Raw genomic sequence first — 19898 nt, 5'->3', positions numbered from 1 at the left:
GTGACAGCTGTGGAGATTTACTCTCCAACCAAGCATGAATAAACAGGACAGTACCTCACTTATTCAAGGTGATGTACAAAAACATACAGTGGGGCCCACTGGGTTGCTGCCAGGTGCATAAAGATAGTGAAATACTTTCTGGAGAGCTTAAAACAGCCATGTCCTTTTTAGATACAAAGGTGACAAATCCTTTGCAAAACTTCTGAGCATAAAATTTATAGGTCAAGAGTAAAGGTGTAAAAATAAGGTAATTTTGTTTTTAATAAAAGAATTTCTTCTAACAGGAAATGTTTATTAGGTCATCAGAACATGGAAATTAATTCCCAGTGTAATGTTATCATAGGGGTTCAGGTGGTGATATGGTCAGAGTAGTGTGTACACTAGCTTCTGTCTTCTTTCTTCTGCCATCTGACCAAACTGAGAAGGAAAGATTTTTGTTAGTTTTCTGAACTGCAGCAATGAGAGGCACACAAGTATCCTGCAGCAGTCATAAACAATCTTATTTCTTTGTCCTAAAAGCATTTATCTGTATAGACTACCGGACCACATCCTCTGTTTGATAGCCCTTCTAGAAATCTTTTGCAATACAGGGACTGTGGTCCAGCCACATGCATCAGCAGCAAAGAAACCCATCTGATGTGCCTGTGCCCAGTCAGGATCCTCCTTCTGTTGCAGGAAGATGGCAGTGCCAGGTGACAATCCCTGGCTGACACAGTGCCCACTGTAAGCCTTCTTCTGGTGGCACAAACTTGGCTTCGTGCACAGGAACAACTTGCAAGCCAGAGGTAGAGCAAGCGCCCAGCATTAGTGCCCCTTCACACTGTGACGATTCCTGCAGTGAACAGACCTGAAGTAACAGACCTATGAGGGGATCAGACCCTGTTACCAAAACAATCAGCTCGTGGTTTGTGTGTTCAGTGTATTTATTCAAAATGGCAACTGCACTGTAAATACACATTTCAGAACTGTTCTTGGCTAAAATAAATAAATAAATAAACATAGCCAGCTACCTGTGAAATTTCACCTCAGGAGAAAACATCCTAACGGATCAAAAAAGCAGATGATGGCCTTTGTACAAGTTTGACACAAAATCTTCATTTAGAGCTCATTTCCAAAATTAAAGACCTCAGCAGGCATAAAGGGAGGCTTTGCCATTTATCGTCTAATTATTATCTCAAATGCTCAATCCTGTGTGTCATGGACAACACTTTAGTGGCAAAAGGAGCTACAGTGCACAAAATGTAAGCTAACACAGCAGAGTACAAAGGGCTTTGAATATGGCTCTGAACACCAGTCCTCCTTGGGTCACAGTTGCAGTCTTTTAGCTCCTTGTGTTGCACAGGTTAAATAATTCCACTCATTGCTGGATGATGTGACAGAGCGTTTCATTCCCAGTGACCTAAATATTCCTCCCATGAAACATATTCTTGGAAAAAATCAATTTTACAACAAATCTTCATATCACTGACCTGTCCCCTCCTTAGCACAGGTTTTCTGTATTTTATATGGTAACATTTCCAATGGCAGAAACTAGTAATTATTTTCGATTTCTTATGAACAATAGTAAGCTATAAAAAGCAGACAAAATAATGTTTTAATTCATGGACAACATCTGTTTCCTGAACATCCAACTAAAATGCATGCTGCTGTAAATGTACCTCATGTCAAACAGAAGTCAGTTCCTCATGCAAGGCAGTCCTCTGGAAGTGCCAAGTGGTTGAACCTGACTCCATCCGAGCATGAGTTACAAAATCAGACACAAACAGGTACACATGGAGGAGTGTCTCTGTACCACCTTGTAATTCTCACTGACTACAAGATTAATACAGCCATGGCTGCTTCCCCAGAGGATGGTAAAAGCCTGGGCTCCCTTTCCTATCCATTTGTAGGTTGTTCTCCAGCCAGTTATCCTCTCACACCACAGTTGACTGTTCCACTGAATAATGGAAACTGGGCAGAATTACATTTGCAGAAAATGCTCTCTAATGCCTTGCAACTATGAGGTATATATTGGTTGTAAACTCTGTATTGCAAAGTACCTGACATTTTTACTCCTTGGCCTTTATGGACTTGCAGTGGTACTGTCGGACCAATAGTTAAGTCTTTTTACTCTTGAACTCCTTACTTTTCACTTTGTAGTTATGAAGAAAGGATTTTTACAGGGCAGATGAAGCTTTTCAGCAGGGAAAAGGATCATTTCAAAGCTTCCGCAAACACCTGTCTTCAACAGCCTGCTGTGGCAAGCAGCTGCCTGCTCTGCCCATGCTTCAGAGCAAGTCCTGGCTGCAAAGCAACCTGCTTGCAGCCTCAGGTATGCCCAGGCTGGCTTTAAAGTTAATCCTTAACCTCATCAAGAGATGGCATTACCATGTCACAGTACATTGGTGGTGCAATAATAAAAACCATTATCGCCCACCTGGCTCTCCTGCCTCTTTCTCCAACTCTCAGATATACTGAATGTTTACAGTCTTACTGCAAAAAAGCCCCAGAAAAGGCTGTAACAGGATGTAGCAAGGCAAAGAAATTAAGATATTAGGGAAGTAAATACAGGTTCTGTAATTATACTTTATTGCAACTTGAATGCTTTGCTTGCTCCTAAAGACTCCTTTAGCTAAATTTGTTTGTTCCAAGTGTTTTCTTCTGTACCAACAAATAAACACAAGAAGCATGTATATTTTCCTTATTATTTTATTGAAAAGATACATTTAAAAAAATACACAGACATTTTACTATTATGGATTGCAGATAAAGATGCTCTAAAAGTTAATTCTATATATATTTTTTTGTTCCTTTCTTCCATGTTTTCCCCCATTGTCACATAATGACTTCAGTCTGAGTACTGCATATTGATATCACCTTTATAAAAGGGTTGGGGAGGTAAGAAGAGAGGAGGGGCATTACTGCAATATAATAAGTAAACAGATAAGACAGTCAATTATAAATATTTCATGTTCTGTACATTATTGCATTAGGGAGCCACAACATTATGCAGCATCGTTACAAAGGAAACTAGTTAGAAATGAAGAAAAAGGATATTTACGTACAAATACATGGATCCATTGTCTTCTTGAACAATGCATGTGAGCTCTGGTAATGTGCAATTGAAAAGCTTTTTTTTTTTTTTTTTTTCTCTTTAAACATTGCTTAGCAACACCAGTGAGGAAACAACAAAAATAAATTAAATAAAAGTAGCAAACAAGTAGTAATCTTAACTATATGTTATATGGCTTTCTAGTTTTAATCTCTCTAAATAAAGTGTGACACGAAAGAATTAAAACAAAACAAAACAAAACTTTAGCGCTGCATTGTGTTCAAACATCTGCACAGAAACTAAAAACCTTAAAATCAGACGTGATACATCTTCAGTACTACACAAGATACACCAGTACTGGGGCCTAGGACAGTATACAATCCCTGTCAACAAGAGCACATTGAAAAGAAAAGGACACAGTTCATTTTTGAGATGTTACCCACGATCAAGCACTTGGCTCATCTATCTTTTTCCATGCTAGATTGTACCCCATTGGTTTCCAGAGAGCTATTTACATAAGTGTGAGCGAGGAAGACCCTAGTTTTCAAGTCTGCCAGGAAAATACTTCATGTTCCTTGTTTCCAAGGTGTGTCATACACATTGCAAAAAATAATAATTAATAGATACATGAATCTTTAATGATATAATTTTATGAGCATTTAAATTTTTAGTAAATCACTGTCTATTTGGATTAAAAGAGAGAGAGAGAGAGACTGAGAAAGAGAGCTGTCTAGACTCCAAATGCAGTACCATCAGTGATGACTTTTATGGTGCAGTGGGTTGAGGTGTCACACCAAATGGCATTTCAAAAGAGAAAGACCCCTTGCTTGCTTTTCTTTCACCCTTTCTACTGGCCATAGCTATCTCTTGTTTACATCGATCAAATCAGTACGGTGCAAAAAGTATCGAGGCGGGTGTTGCACGGATGGGCCCATGGCCTGGCCGGAGGAGAGCTGGGGGTATCGCTGGTGCCTGGAAGAGGGAAGTGGAGGGACGGGGAGGGAGGGACAGAGCAGATGACACTGCTGCAGCTGCCGCCAGCGGAGAGGAGAGAAATGCAGGTGCCAGAGGCTTGATCATATCCTTCTGGAATGCAAGTTTTGCCTGGAATAAAGCAAACAAAAAGGGCAGTGAAGTACATTTCTCCCCATGACCATTCATTCATAGGGGAAGAACGAACCCTGATGCACAGAGCATGGTGTTGGCTGCTCAGGGGTGACACCCACATTACCCTCTTGCTCTTGAGGCAATTAAAGCAACTGAACTATATTCCACAACACACAAATCTCAAGAGTAGGGCAGTCAGGCAGGTTTAGAAGGGAGCGCAATTTGCAAGTGAGCAAGAGTAAATTATATAAATCATTACTGTTTGAAAAAAAAATAATTAAAAAAATATATATATATATAAACCACAACTAAGACTTCAATGTAAAAAGTCAAGTTTTTCACTTGCAAAAATAAATTGTAGAAATGTCCAGTGGTCAGATTGGAAAGCTGATACTAGAGTTCAGCCATCTTTTTACCTGCTGATGCAGAGCTGTTCTTATCAACACACACACACACATTTTAATATCAACACCATACATTTTTTTGAAAAAAAATATCACTCAGCTTAGCTTGTGGTGAAACTTATCACTCAGAACTACCTTGTGGTGAAAAAGCTAACCAGAAACACATACAATACAGTTTCACTGAAAATGGCAGGTATCACAACACATACATGTTTGTGGAGCAAAGATGCTCACATCTTTCCTTTGTTAGTGGAGGCCTCTGCATACCTGATACATTATAAAACGGTGCACACAAATGGGAAAGGTTATTGAATAGGGAGACTCACAAAAAGCCCTCAGCATTTTCATTTGCCTCTATACAATTAGAGAGACCCATTAGTAGCTTAGCTTTTAAAGGCTTTTCAGTGCTTACTCTTGCACACACATTTGCATGTCTCTCTTTCCAGCCTATGACTTGTTTTTGCACCATAGATGACATGCACTTTCCCTTAATGAATAGAATACAGGCTGAGTCACGAGCAAATAAACATACAATCTGTGTTGTGCTGCAGCCAGCCTGAACTTAGGCTGCATTGGACTGGCATAGCCAGCTTGAGGAATTCTTGGAAATGCAGATGGGTGTGAGAGGGGAACAGCAGGGGGCACAGAGGGAGGCAAGGTGTTTTGATAGTGACAGACACTACCCAAGCATGCTGATAGGCAATCGATTCTCCTAAAGAACTGATAACTCTTTTTCAGCAACATAATACATCTGCTCAGCCCTCTGCTTTGCTACATAGAGCATTAGTATTTTTATATATTAACATCATATGTCCTTTTCCCTGATTGCATCTGTCATAACTGAGAGTTATCTCAGGTGCCTGGAAAGAATATATGTTTCAGACTTCAAGAAGTGCACCAATGCAACAGAGCTGATACCTTTCCACAGGGCATGTGGTTCCCATTCCACATCCCACTGATTATTCCTTCCTTCCTAGAGGTAAATAACACTCCCAGAGTCGTCTGCATGCCTTTGATGGGGCAGACAGCATACATAACTATCTTCAAATCTGATCCCAGCACAGAGCAAGCCTGCAGGGGGAGAAGCTCTGTGCAAGTGTCAGGTCTGTCATGCTCCTGTCTCTGTGTGGTGGGAGTCCCCAAGGTCACAAATTCACACAGACAATGATGAGAAAAAAAAATACTTACTGCTAAAATACTTGGGCTGCGCTGCAGTTTGTTGTAAGGACTATATTTAGGTTTCATAGGCTTTCCTGCAACTCTGTCCTTATGCCTTCGGCTGGAAATGTGCTGAAATAAATATTCTCACATTTAATTAACTGGTTAAACATTTCTCAACTTTGAGTTTCAGACTGATTTATCAGCAGGGTATGCCTAAGCCCCTGTTTGTAAGATACAGTAGGTTCTTTAGAGAGAGCAAAGATGAGTTTTGCTAAATTAAACATAATCATTTGGAGCACATCAAACAGAGAATGAGAAACTAATCGAATACAGCGAATTCTGTGATCCAAGACAGGCTCTGCAAATTATTGGTATTTTGGTTAGTACTTCCGTTTTCTACTTGAGAAGCTTTGAACCAGGCCAAGCGGTAATCACTAGGTCATAAGGATATTCAGACATAGGAGGTGAACTTCAGTCTCTCTAATGCTGTTCAGTTGCATAAATAATTCATTATTAACTGAAGGAAGAACCAGTACCCAGGGATATGTGTACACCATGCAATTTAATACTGTCTTAGAGATAACTGAAATAACTGTGAAGGAGAGCACAGGTTCACACAGCACAGCACCATCCAGTTGGAGATTCCAGTTTGGGTATCAGAAACAACAAATTTGTATTGCATTGCTCTGAACCCAGGGCTCATTGGCTTGGTCAGGGCAGAGCTGCATCTTCATGCAGCTATGCTGATATTGCAGTGCTAATTATAGGGGTGCTCCACACAGTTGAGACATATCCCTGGTATTACCCTCCCACTGATTGTCCTAAACCAATAGATTCAAGTCACATTCTCCCTCTTGTATTCAAAGATTATTAAAAAATATCCCAACAGATTAAACCAGAACCAAAACAGGAATTCAGAGAACCTCAGCCCAGGATTTCTGGTTGTTGGGGGACCAAAGTTAAAATTTCTTGAGCCACAGAAAACTTTTAAACTAGATCTACTGTGCTATTAATTGATAGTGACATTTTGTCCACCTCTGCTTTACAACTCTCAAGTCACCTTCCCCCCCCCCACACTTTTTTTTTCTCAGTTGTAACAATTAGGTGAATTCAATGGATATTTAGAAATATTTGTGGGGTGATGGAAAAGAAATACTTCGTAGAAGTTCATTTTATGGAAAAATATCTTCACACAGATCTATATCCCACCTATAATATTGCAACATAACTAACAACAAGAGATTTAAGCCTCAGACACACACAAACTACCTGTTTAAGTTGAATTTCTGAATTAACATGGACATCGCAGATTTCACAATGAAATGTCTTGTTCTGCAGTCCTGAGCCTTTATTGCCATTCTGAACCTTCAGCCGGGATCCAGGTCTAGGGTAAGACTTAATGGGGCCAGCACCATTTCGAGCCTCGACCATTGTCTTGTGCTTGGAGCCTAATGGGCACACAGGTTGAAGATGAATTACTGACCAGCATCATAAAACCTTGTCCATTAGCCATGGCACTTCTTGTAACACATTTATTTTCAAGACAGAATAATCAGAACTACCACAGGTCAGGATTAACAAAGACCTTGCTTTTGGTCAGCATTGTTCCCACTTCCTCAGTCCAAGGGGAAGCACAACAGAAGCATTTGTACAGAAAGGAGTTGCAGGGAGACTGGGCTGCTGGCTCCTGTGTGGGGGCAGTGTGTGGCTGCATGACCTGGTTTGCCAAAACCCTTCGAACAAAATCCAGAAGCTAGTGGATCACAGTATGAAAAGGACATTAGCCAAGAGAAAAACCAGAGGGATCATTCAAAATCTGTGAATTTGTGACTAAGCCAGCAGCCACAATACAGATGGATGATATGTGGAAGAAAAAGAGACTGCATGGTATATTGGCTCTGTTACTTGGATTCATTTTTTTTTTTCCAAGGATTTACCCAGGGCCAGAATTCAACCTTTGGCTTTAAATGTGGGAACTGATAAACGGTCAATGAGGAAATACTTATCTTAAAGATTTCCCCTGAATCTATATGATTTTGGAGGTCCTGGTCACCCTGAAACTTGAGGTGTAAAGAAAGACTATACTAACCAGAGACAGGAGTTTTCTGGATTAATCTCTTTGAGAAAACTTTTATGCACAGGCCATCATAGCAATTTCTCTAGTACAGGTGCCTCAGAAATAAATCTATACTGACTTCTGCTGAAGTGGAGGAAGGCAGATTTAAGAGCAGCACATATTTCTAAGAATTTTAATAATTAAAACAGAATGGTGACTGTGGGACCATCCAGGAAGGTGTAAAATGAGAGACTGTACAGGCACACAGTTATTACCACAGCTTGTCATCAGAGGTGGTGGCGGTGATGGAGACTGCAATAAGTATCCCCGATTTGGAAGAAGTGGCTGCTTTCGCCATTTCAAAAATGGATTACAGCTGTAAAACCAGCTTCAATGGTTTGTTAACAAGCTTTACATCACCAGCACATCACAGAGCAGCCAGAGTACATTAGAGATTGCTGCTTGTGGCCTTTTAAAAGATTTATGAGAGGAATGAGGAGAGCATAGCTGATTCTCAATAATCCAAAGATTCTAGGACATCTAGGAAATTTAAGGAGCCCACACTAAAAATAGCAAAAATATCAAATAACAAAAGTTACTAAAAATTGTGCCAGCCAAAAGCAGACACCAGAGACAGACAGCTCAAATATGAAAGAGATACAGAACTGATATTTTAGAAACCTTGGTGCTACAGAAACCACAATGGAGATATCATGGAGTATGACAAAGTAACATGAACTGTAGGGATATTGTCAGCTAAAAGCTTATAGAGTACTTGACAGACAGTTCCAAAATTTATAGAGAGCTTTAATAAAATATCAAACATCACACATCAAATTGCCATTAACACAAAAGTTTTAGCAACTTGCCATTGTAAATTTTAACTAAAAGACTCTTCAGTGAATTCTGGCTACCATGGTATCAGAAAGCCAGTTTTTACCTTGAATTTTTGGAAATTAACACAAAACTCACGTTGTGTACCTACTCACCTGTATTGTGTGCTTCTAGTTGTGACAGAGAATTTACAGCCACTTTGCATAATGAACAGTAAAGTAGTTTTTTGGCTTTTTCCTCTTCTGACTCAGACACTGTGCTAGGAGCCCCATTTGTGCTCTTGGAGGATGATGCAGGTGTTACAAGTGCCGCTGCTGCTGCTCCAGGCTTTGGAAGAAAAGCACCCGCTTCTGTACTGGAATTCTGACTTGCACTATTGGTTTTTGCTTTCCCTTTGTCTTCTAAAAGAATCAAAATATCTGTCAAATATGCTGCGCACAAACAATCATACAGCAATAGTCCTGTGGTTTTAGTGAAGCTAACACAACAGGGGCCTAAGTCATCCAATTTTATACAGGACAGCAGCATCCTTGAAATCTTGTTAAAATCCAACCACAAAATGTGTGTAATGACTTTCCTGCTTTTAAGTTTACCATTACCAATGACTTCAACAAAGTCATGCCAGCTGCTGTTGCTGTCATGCTGCAGCTCTGTCCAGCTGAAAGGAGCCCAAGAAAGCTCAAAGGCAGCCAGGGTTAAAGAGTGAAGAGTGCTTAGAAACACATGAGGCTTTGTACTGGGGATTACAAAAATACTCCCAAAAAGCAATGTATTGTCTTTGGAATGGCTCGAATTTCTCAAAGTCACTGGGAGGACACTCAAAGGCTCCAGCACTGTCTTGGCATATGATATCCCTCCATTCAGCTAGGGTTGAGTATGGTGCTACACTATACACATGAGCACAGCTGTTAATATTTTTAGATTTTTCCAAGAACTATTCCCCACATATCCGGAGATCTGATGGCTCTGATGTGCATTCAGCATATTCCTTTATCACTTCTCAACCATGAATCAATAATCTGTCCTCTTATGAGACAGGTAGGCAGGTATTACTTCATTTTACAGATGGTAATCACAAGGCAGAGAGATTAAATATCTTAAATGTGTCTAAAGAGGAACTTTGAACCAGAGCCAATATTCAAATTGTCCTTGCGTACGTGTTGTCTACAAGAACTCATTGCATTTTAAGTTATTCAGTTGCAGTCCTCCTGACCACAAGCTATACTGGTACCAGCTCACCTATAAAGTACAAGGGATGAGAGGGGGAAAAAGTGCAGTGTTGTTGGTATGAGCAGCCCTGACAAAATGGACACATGAAATGAAAGCCTGAGACCTGTTATCACTGAACAAACTGCCACCATCAGTGGAACAAAAGATGACAAAGTTTCAATTCTATTAAATAACAGTAGCATCTGCCAGTTTGCATTTTAAGATATTTTTTTTTTATTATTTTTTAAATATATAGAAAAGGACTATAGATCTAATTTTATTAAAGACCAACCAATATCAGCCTAGACATTTCTGTATCTCTGAGATTTATGCAGTATCAAAGGCCAGCTCTACATTTAGGATTAATCATAGTTCCATCACTTGCATCACAAGCCCAAATAGGACATGATACAAAACGTATGGGATAAAGTGCATAAAGTAATATGTATATGATGATGCAGATTAGCATCTTCTCAAAATTAATGTTTCTTTCTTGTTTTATCAGAACAAATTAGAAACTCATATAGCTACTTTTACATTGTATTTTTTTTTCCATGCACATCATTTATACTTTATACTTCAAAACACTTAATCTCTAGTGAGGAATACCACAAATTTATTAGTACTGTCATTTCTCTAAGTCCACAAGATGACTGTTCCCTCTACTTCAGAGAAGAAAATCTGGAAAGGGATGAGGAGAGCATTTCTTATTCATTCACCCACTGCAATTAATATTTAAATGGCTTGTATAAATAATGTCCTTAGTCATTCTTTATGACCACTGCTAGATTCTGTCTTGACTTACATGACAGTTTCTTCTGGTTAAGATGTGACGTTTTGATGTCCTTCAGATTCAAAAGAACCCTAAAGTATTAAGTAACTGCAACAGGAACCAATGTCTAAGTACAATCACTTAACAGCAACCTCTTCAAAATTACTTATATCCCATCTGAAACCTATGGCATATTTTAAAATGTGTTGAACCAATTAAAAAGCTAGGTTCTATTTTGAACACTCAGTTATTTTTAAATACTGCTCCTTGAAATATGTTTACAGCTACCAGACTCTGTTGTAACATCACTCTGTGCATCATCCCAATGCTGCATTACCAAGAATTCTGAAAACAGGATTGTATCCCCTACAAGAAATTGAGAGCACGTGTGAACTGTGAACAGGCATTTTGATACTCAAAATGCATGGGTTTTGGCATATTTCCCAGAAGTGCATTGCAGTACATCAATTTTAAATTGTTAAAAAACAGCAGAAAGGAAATTCTAATAAAAGAATTGATTATTTTTTAAAATAGCTATAAAAATACTTTGAAATTAAACAATATGAAATATACAGGACATAAAATGATCAAGTATGAAGCCTGCTATTAGGACTGAATATATGATAAAGCCAGATTCTGAAAGTATTTTGATTGATAATGTATGACAAAAGAAAGCAATGTTAAATCACAGTTCATAGACTATTCAATTTTAATGTCACTGTAGTAATCAGTTACATCTGCAAAAACCTCAAACAGCATATGACTTGTGAGCATACATAAAATTAAGGGTTTTGATAAATTACATCTGCTAACATGCTAAATTAAAGAGTTTTCAGTATGGAAAGTTCTCAGCAGTGCTAATATCTACAGGGAAAGCGTTCTGAATTGCTGCCATTTGTGAGTTCACATTACAGGATAATAGATTTCTTGTTGTTGTTCTATGTGATAAACTGCCAGACTGCAAGAGGCATCATGTCCAAATGTGTAGGGGCCTGACTCAAGCAGAGGAAGGTTCTTTGGTATTTTGCCTTTCAGGCCATAAAAGAAAAATACACTTACAGAACTGCAAGTCTTATGTTAGTGTATATATAAACTATACTTCTACTTGGTCTGTCTTATATTGTTTCCCATTATTTATTTATTTATTTATTGATGTAAGTTTGGTGCTTGGTGGTTTTGAAACACTCCCTGGAGACTGAGATGGGCTTGCCCAGCAGAGGAGCCCAGCAGAGAGGGGTGGCCCTCACTGCCCCATGTGCAGGCACTGCACAGGTCTGTTCTGCAACCCCTCTGTTACACAGAGGAACAGATTTCCAGTTGTGGATTTTGCCATTAAGCGCCTGTAAAGTAGGATCCTAAACAACGGAGAAAGATCCATTTTACACAGGTCACCAATCACCATCAGAGAGTGACAGCTTTCCATTGCTGAATTTAAAAGCTGATTGAAAAATGCTAGATTTCATTTTCCATTTCTCCTCACTTCGCCAGCCACCATTAAGGGATATTTAGTTCTGAGGCTCAAATGCCAGCAGATGTAGTATGTCAATATTTAAAATATTCCCAAGGTTTACAGTGTTTTCACTCTTCATAATACAAAGCAATTCTAGGGTATATAATGCATAACGGGATGACGAGAAAACTTCTGGAAAGCTAGAGAGAAGTTAGCAGCATCCAGCTGGGCAAAATTCTGCCACTGTCTGGGCTTTTGGAAAGAACTACAGTTCACATAGTAATTGTATCATTTGGAGAGCTTCCTCACACTGATCAGCTCCATGTGCCTGTGTGTTTATATGGAGAGATACATGCCTCTATATAAGTTGATGTTTCCTTCCACTGTTTTAAGTGTTTAATGCAGAACATCTTCAAAAGTCGTAATTGGAAGGTTATTAGACAGTTTAACTCCCACAGAAAGTTCAGTGAGCTAAGTACATATTTATCACTGCAGTGGGGCAAGGTTTTTTTTTCCTGCCTTCTAAATCAGACAATTGCACTTCCCCAAATGGGCTTTGGATAATAACTTATTGTTTTCAGTCTACAGAATTCAAAACACCATTACCTACAGTTTTGTTTGAGACAAATGCCTACCAAGTATTCAACTGTGCAAAGCACAGGAAATGCAGATCATATATATATATATAGAAAGCAGGAAGATCATCATCCTACAGCTCCTCAGAAGGGAACTGGAATCAGAAGACCCAGACGGTGTCAGTCTCCTCCCAGCAAGCTGCAGCTGTGATTCAGTCTGACCCAGGGTTAACTTGAAATGCCCACATCACAACTCACATGCAAGGAGTCCATTGAAAATCTAATTCGTACTGCTGCACTGTACTGGACTATGTTTGTTTTCCAGACAGAAGGCCATACTTCATTTGTGTTAAATTTCTGTCTTTTAATTAAGTCTGCCTTTTCCTCAGGACTCCAGAGAAATAAATCAGTGTTTCATTTTAGCTCTTACTGAAGCCTGAATTTATTTTGAAATAGAGCCCAAGGAAAAAATAAAGCAAGCTAATTAAGTATTGCTTTGGGCTTAGTAATACCAATGCTCTTGTTGCCTACTTACATTGTTTCAATTCTGCTTTGAAGTTGTTTTCATATATTTGTGGTTGTTTGCCTCATGTCTGCGTCAGCACCGTTAGAATTCAAGACTTATTTATTTAATTAGTAGTTAAAAATTTTGGCTTTATGTATCCAAGTTAGAAAACAGCATAGGATAACATCTGACAGCCTTAAATCTAACCGGTTCTAGCTCCCTACCAGTCCAAGTGACGTACCGCCCTGTGTAGTTCATGTTTCTCTCACTACTGTTGCTGTTACAGAGCTCAAGACGGGGCAAAGCCACTACCATACAACTTCTTCCCTGTGACACTCAACCTGCATTTCCTTTGTGCAGTTGTATCCTCTCCTGGTTCCTAATAATGGCACGTCAATGCTCCATCCCCATGCACAGACTGACCATCAGTGCAGGCCATACAGAAAACAACACAATTTTTTTTCCCCTAACCATTTCATCATTTATTTAAGCAGTTTAGTTAACAAGGTACTTTTAAGAGAAATCACTTTGCTTACTTTGTAATTTGTGTCAAGTGTTTATAATTTTATAATATATGTATATCTGTACCTTAGAAATTTATATTTTAAAATGGTCTCTTACCATACGAAAATGTACTAAATAGGTCTTGCTTTTTACAGCTAGGAAATCACTATATATATATATATAAAATTTTATTTTTTTCTCTTCAGTGTGAGTGATGATTTCCATACACAATAGATAGAAGTTTTCACTTGGAATTTATGATGAAAATATAGGTGCTGTTTTTAATGGAGAAATAAATTAAAATTCATGTTTCTTAATCCAGATTCCTAATAAAAATAAAAACAAGCAGAATTATAAAACTCGTGTATAAACCTAGAAATTCAAATGATACCAGTTTTCTGTATCAATAATAGCTATTTCTACTTACATCCTACAACATGCCTACCTACAGTTTTTATCACTGAAGATGTACATAACATATATTTGCAATAAACTTCTGCTTCACAAGCTTGTTCAAATAGCAACTGAAATAAAATTTACAGGTTATCCAAGATTTAGATTATGTATGGGATACACCTGCAGAAGCCCTTTCCATCACATATACCAAAAGCTTTTAGGTAGAGAGTACTGCTACAATCCTAATAACCCTTACAGAACTGTCATGTACATTTTCTACCTATACTTAAATAAATCTGCTCAGAAGTAACAATGTACTATTTACTGAGAATACATTTCTGCGTGTGTGTATGTATGCTTCACACTTATCTTTGTTACTTGGTCATACCTGGCATCACCCAGATGAGCTGTAGCCTTACACAAACTAAGTAGTACTTACACAAACTAAGGCTACAACCAAAACACAGTACACCAGTTGTAAAGTGGCCACTGCTGCTCTACACAGCCCTGCACCAGAGCTCTTTTGAGGAATTTGCTAATTTCTCATCCCACAAATTGAGATTAGATTTTATGAAAGATTATATTATTATTATATAGTTTTCACCTTCTCAAAGAACAAAGCGTACTTCCATCCTGGAAAAGAGCAAAACTGGAAAAACTGTTTCTGGTAGTCTAGATATTTTTGATTCTCTTTTATAAAAGTAAGAAAATAGTAAATACCTGAAATACTTATGGTCCCTTTCATCTTGAAGAACCTAAAAGAAACAGTTGTGCAATTTCCAGTGCAACTTCCAGCCTCAAGTGGCTATGTTAGGAGACACACAAGGAACAAACTAAAGCACAGCTTGATCACTGAGTGGTTATCAGTGCCATGCTACCAGAGAACAGATGATGCACGGTTAAGTGCAAAGCCTCTGGCAGTATCAGCCTTATTTACAGCTCTATGCTACACCACATCACTGCTGATGGAACAGCTTTAAAGAACTTGGATAGCTTGATGATTCTGACCACCTTATATTAATTTCTGACTATGGAGTTTCCTATGGTAACAACAATAACGAAAGTGATTTCTGAAAGGAAGAGTTTCTGTTTTATTTATGGGTTTTACAACTTTGAATAGCTTTAGGTTGTCACTAGAAATGAGGTGCAAAGAGGTACGACAGCCCTGAGTTCACATGGACTGTGTGACTGGGCACCAGTATTAACCTGAAGTGCTTATTTTTTAGACTATTTGAGACTCTGAGGTAAAGCAGGCATATCTCCCAAACAAGCAGAGCTGTACTTAGGGAAACCATCTTTCAGGTTCTCCCTGTAATTTCAACAGCTCCAAATATGACTATGACAATTGGGCTGCATTAAACAACCTTTGAAGCATTCAGTGACTGCAGAATGAGACAAGGAGATCAATCACGTTGTTAGACTGTTGTATAAATATTTATACAACAACTTATACAACCTTATCAAGTGCATAGCAAAGGTAAACTAAGTTATATTAATTACACCCATATAGAATCCAAGAAATTTTGCTGAAAAACTAATAGTTGTTGTTAAATTGTTCTTACTAAAGGCAGAGTAAAAATGTATTTATTGAAAGATAAAATTCTAACTCAGTTAAAACTCGATATTTTAGATTGTTGGCATATCTGACACAAAACTAAGTGAAACTTAGTTTCTTCCTACTCTCCTTTATAAAGCCACTGACAATGCTAAAAAGAGGCCAGTTAGTTGGTATTACTGCAGCTTTTCATTTGACCTTGCCGTTCCAAGGTTTCTGCACATAACAGCAAGACAGTCGCCAGACCAAATGATCAACAGTTTAAAAGCAGAGATCACAGCTGCAGACAGACATATATGAAATCACAGGAGACAGAACAGGTCACCAACATACGCATTGGTGTGGCAGCCAAACTTTTCATAAGCTTTCTTCTGTTTTTCACTCCATCACTGAAAAAAAAATATCTCAGGTGATGGTAACAAAAGTAAGTGTGGCAGCTGTTTGTAGGAAGATCTTCACAAACAGAAGAACCAGACAAGGTGTGAAGCTGGTCACAATGGCTGAGGGGTGGTAAGTGCAAGTCAGCACCTTAAAAGCACACTATAACAGAGAAACAATGCACAGAGAGCTTTGAAAGTGATGGATTTGAAGAATTTGGAGAGAGAAAATCAGCTGCTTTAGTTCATTTCACAATAAAATGGTGAAATAACATAGAAAAGCTACTGCTTTCCTCCCACTGAGAGTCCAGAAGTATCCCTGCAGCATTGCTTCTGAACATACCTGGCTTTGACCTAGCTGCATTTGTCAAAGACAATAATGCCATTATGAAAATGGAAAACTATGAAAAATAGTAATAAGAAATAGTACAGGGAAGAAAGAACTGGATATTAAAAGCTGCACATAGAAATACCATAACAAAATTCACAGTATTTAAGTCAAAAATACAGAAGTAGAGAGATAACCAAAGAGGTTGCAAGGCTGTCTGAAATTTTTAGCTTAAATATTTAGCTTATATACATAATATATAAATATAAATAATTATATATTTATACATATATAAATATTTTATATTTATATAAACATAAATAGATATTTTAGCTGAAATATTTAGCTTAGTTCTGTTTGCCCTGAAACAAGATACGGAGGAAGAAGAGGATCAATGACTGAATTAATAGGAGGACAAAAAGGGCCTTTCTCAATCTATCAACAGAAAAACTCTACTGAATAGAAATGCAGACAATAGTTCCAGTAAAAAAAAAAAAAAAGAAAAAAAAGAAAAAAAAGAAAAGCATCAAACCATTGTTCTTCACAGAAAGTCTTATCTTCTGCTGGCTCACACTGTTACAAAGGAATAAAGGGTGCATTTAAACAATTAATTATCCTTTTCATGAAGAAAAAGATGAACACTGAGTAATATATGCCATGAAGCCAATAGAAGGAAAGCAATTAAGTCACTGGTGGTCACAACCTTTACAGCATTTGTAAGCACTCCATCCTGCATCTCATCATCACCCAAAAAAAATAAATAAATAAAAATAAAAAGAGCATTAGATTATTTCTTGACACTCATTAAGACAGAGTTAGCTAACTTTGATAAGGGATTTTGAAATCTTTTTTGTTTTATCTCCACATTTGCTGACTAATGAGACTCTAATGGCTGTCAGACAAAATATCTACTTTCTCACCACTTGTGCAGTCTACTGAGAAATGAGGCTGAAAAACCCATAGGGCTCTGTTCTAGAAAAATTCCACTGCAAACCTACATGCAAATCAGGCAGCACAGAGTATCCATTAACCCTCTGGCTACCTTTAGCTTTTGTAAAACGCTCTTCCTTGTACCTCAGTCCTGTCTGAAAAAAAAATGGCTAGGTGTTATATAATGAAAGGTACTTACATGAAATAAATGGTTGACACATTCTAAAGAAAACCAATTTTGTTTCCATACAAAAATGAGAAACAAATGGAAGCTATAAATATGAAGCTTTTCATCTCAAGCACATATGTGCACTGAAATAAGCTACAACACATTTTGTCAAGATACTGAAGCTACATCAGGAAACGTTTGGATGGCTCTGCAATATTGAGTGAGCTCTGTAGCTAGACTGATTATTTGATTTACTGCATCACTACTCTCCAATTGGCTTAACTGAAAGATCATTTTCATTTCAGAAGTATTGCTTGCTTGGCTATGGTACAACAGGGATGTTGATACTTAATTTCTTAGATATTTTATTTCTGAATTGGCATAGCAAAGACTCTAGGGAATTCTTTTACAAAGAACCTGTCTCTTTTTCAGAGTACAAAATAAATTTGCAACTAATTGGAGTAAATGTTATAAAGGTTTGTTTTAGAAAATTTGGATGCTCCTAATTCTTATGAAAGTAGATTGCTGAGAATCAGAAAATACTCAGAAGTCCACATAGTTCTGCCACTGCAAAATCTTGACCTGAAATATTTATTTCTGCACCTACCTGTACAACTTCTTCAACAGAGAACGTCTGCTGTTCCAACTACTTGGTGCCTGTGAGATGACCCTACAGCATCACCTACAGTTTTTAGTCAATTATTTGCATACTTGCAGACATTTTTCCATACATAAAAACTTATATTTAAGTAACTGTGCAAAAGTTATGGATCAACAAGGAAGACTCACATTTCAAACATTCCTCAGTTACAGCAGTATTCTTAAGTGAGAATATCCCACACTTTGCATTCTTCAGTACTGTTGCTCTATGACTTGGTAAATTTACTTTAAAACTATCTTAACCTTTCATGTTTTCTAAGGTATGCCACTCTTTACTGGCTGGAATGGAAAAAATTAAAACAGACTTGGAGAACTATTATATAGTTTGGGCAAAGTTTGAAATATAGTATATGACATGATAATAATAATAATAATAATAATAAAAAAATGACACCCAGGATAAAGAAAAAAAGTTTTACTGGTAAAACTTATCTTTCTCTAACACCAGACACTATTGTGTTTTGTAAATATTTTATATTCCTATTACAGACTGCCACATTTATTTCACTAATACAGGAATGCAAGTTTTCCATAGTATTTTATTGTCTTTTAAACATTTTAATAATATAGGAATATTTAGAAAAATATTATTCAAAAATTATAACAGCGTATTCTATCCAGACATCCTTCAACTTCTTAAAAATGCTTTGGGTCCTCTCCTCAACCATAAAATTAATGTTATGTCCTCCATCTATGAATCTGAAATACATTACTAGAAACACATTGTACTTGCAGTTTGTGCTTAAATAATCTTAAAATTCTACCCACAGCTTCTAAAGTGATTTGGAACTCAATACAAAATTTATGGGTGTCTAAATAAATTAATCAAGAAGAATGGACATTCAAGTATGTACATGCAAGTACGTTCTCACGGGTCTGTGTCTGAACTACTGACTCAGTACTTGCCTGGGCAGATCTGCCATTGAAGCTGACTATGAAACACTCATCTTCATTTCAGTTAAATGACATCTGTAATTGTGCATTCTTACTGATTTCAGTGGCAGGTTTGCCTGAAGACTGCAAGTATGTAGTCATGTCCTCAAGATTTGACCAATAAATTGCATATAACTTGCCTAACAGACATGCAAGTTGACTTACTCTCCTTGAAAGAAAAAAAAAATAAAAAAAATTATGCTATAGGAAATGTAGCATGTTTCTCACACCAATTCAGTAATGCAGCAGCTGTAGAATTAAGGTTGAAAGGATAATAAAATAAATTTTCAAAAGACCTATTTAAATGTCTGATGTACCAGCCAGGGATATTTTTGCTTTTGTTTTCAATTCTGGATTTCTGAACTATTTTGTATCAAAACCGACTCACCAACTTCATGGTCTCAGTTGTCTGCCATGCCCTAGCAACAAGCATTTTTTCTTGAGCATTGTATTCAAAATGTTGCCTACTTTTATGCATATAAAATAAATATGACAAATATAAAGATGAGTAAAAACAACGTTTACCAAAAAAAATCTAGACACAGTATTGATGTATGGAAGTTGCTACTAGACTAGACTGGCTTGTACTCTTCGAAGTCTTTTCCTTTACTTAAATAGTTGGTGAAAAAATACAGAGGGGAATAAAAGGCCACCAGCAAAACTATTTTTCTCACTTGTAAGTGCATGTTTTCCAGGAAAAAAAGGTTCAAAAATAGAACATTTACTTCATTTAGAGGCCAAACCAAAGCATCCTGAAGAAACAGTATTGGGTCTTACCCATTGTTTTACATGTGGACACTAAGATCACTCAAAGCCTGAGAAAAAGAAAGACCTTTAATTCTCAAATTTTAGAGACTTGACACAACCTCCAACTTTGGCACAACTAGACACAGACGAAACTCCATTCAACTACTAATTGCACTAGTTGTCATAAGCATTCTG

General features: G+C 37.5%; 1 protein-coding gene across 9 annotated transcripts in view; it reads right to left on the bottom strand.

Moving 5' to 3' along the window:
• Positions 1-2679: 2679 nt before the first annotated feature.
• Positions 2680-19898, bottom strand: part of ZNF385B (zinc finger protein 385B) — a 176797-nt gene continuing 159578 nt past the window's right edge. For 8 of the 9 annotated variants that reach the window (XM_082763131.1, XM_082763130.1, XM_082763133.1 and 5 more), the window contains 4 exons: positions 8749-8994; positions 6973-7151; positions 5731-5832; positions 2680-4135 (listed from right to left, as the gene is read on the bottom strand). In XM_082763131.1, the coding sequence (XP_082619257.1) occupies positions 3917-4135; positions 5731-5832; positions 6973-7151; positions 8749-8994 (746 nt within the window). In that variant the 3' untranslated portion in view covers positions 2680-3916. The remainder of the gene's footprint in view (positions 4136-5730; positions 5833-6972; positions 7152-8748; positions 8995-19898) is intronic. The other variant, XM_082763134.1, reaches the window with a different exon arrangement.

This window comes from Aythya marila, assembly GCF_965140915.1.
Source record: "Aythya marila genome assembly, chromosome: 6".
NCBI lineage: Eukaryota > Metazoa > Chordata > Aves > Anseriformes > Anatidae > Aythya > Aythya marila.
This window is presented reverse-complemented; position numbering and strand designations above follow the sequence as displayed.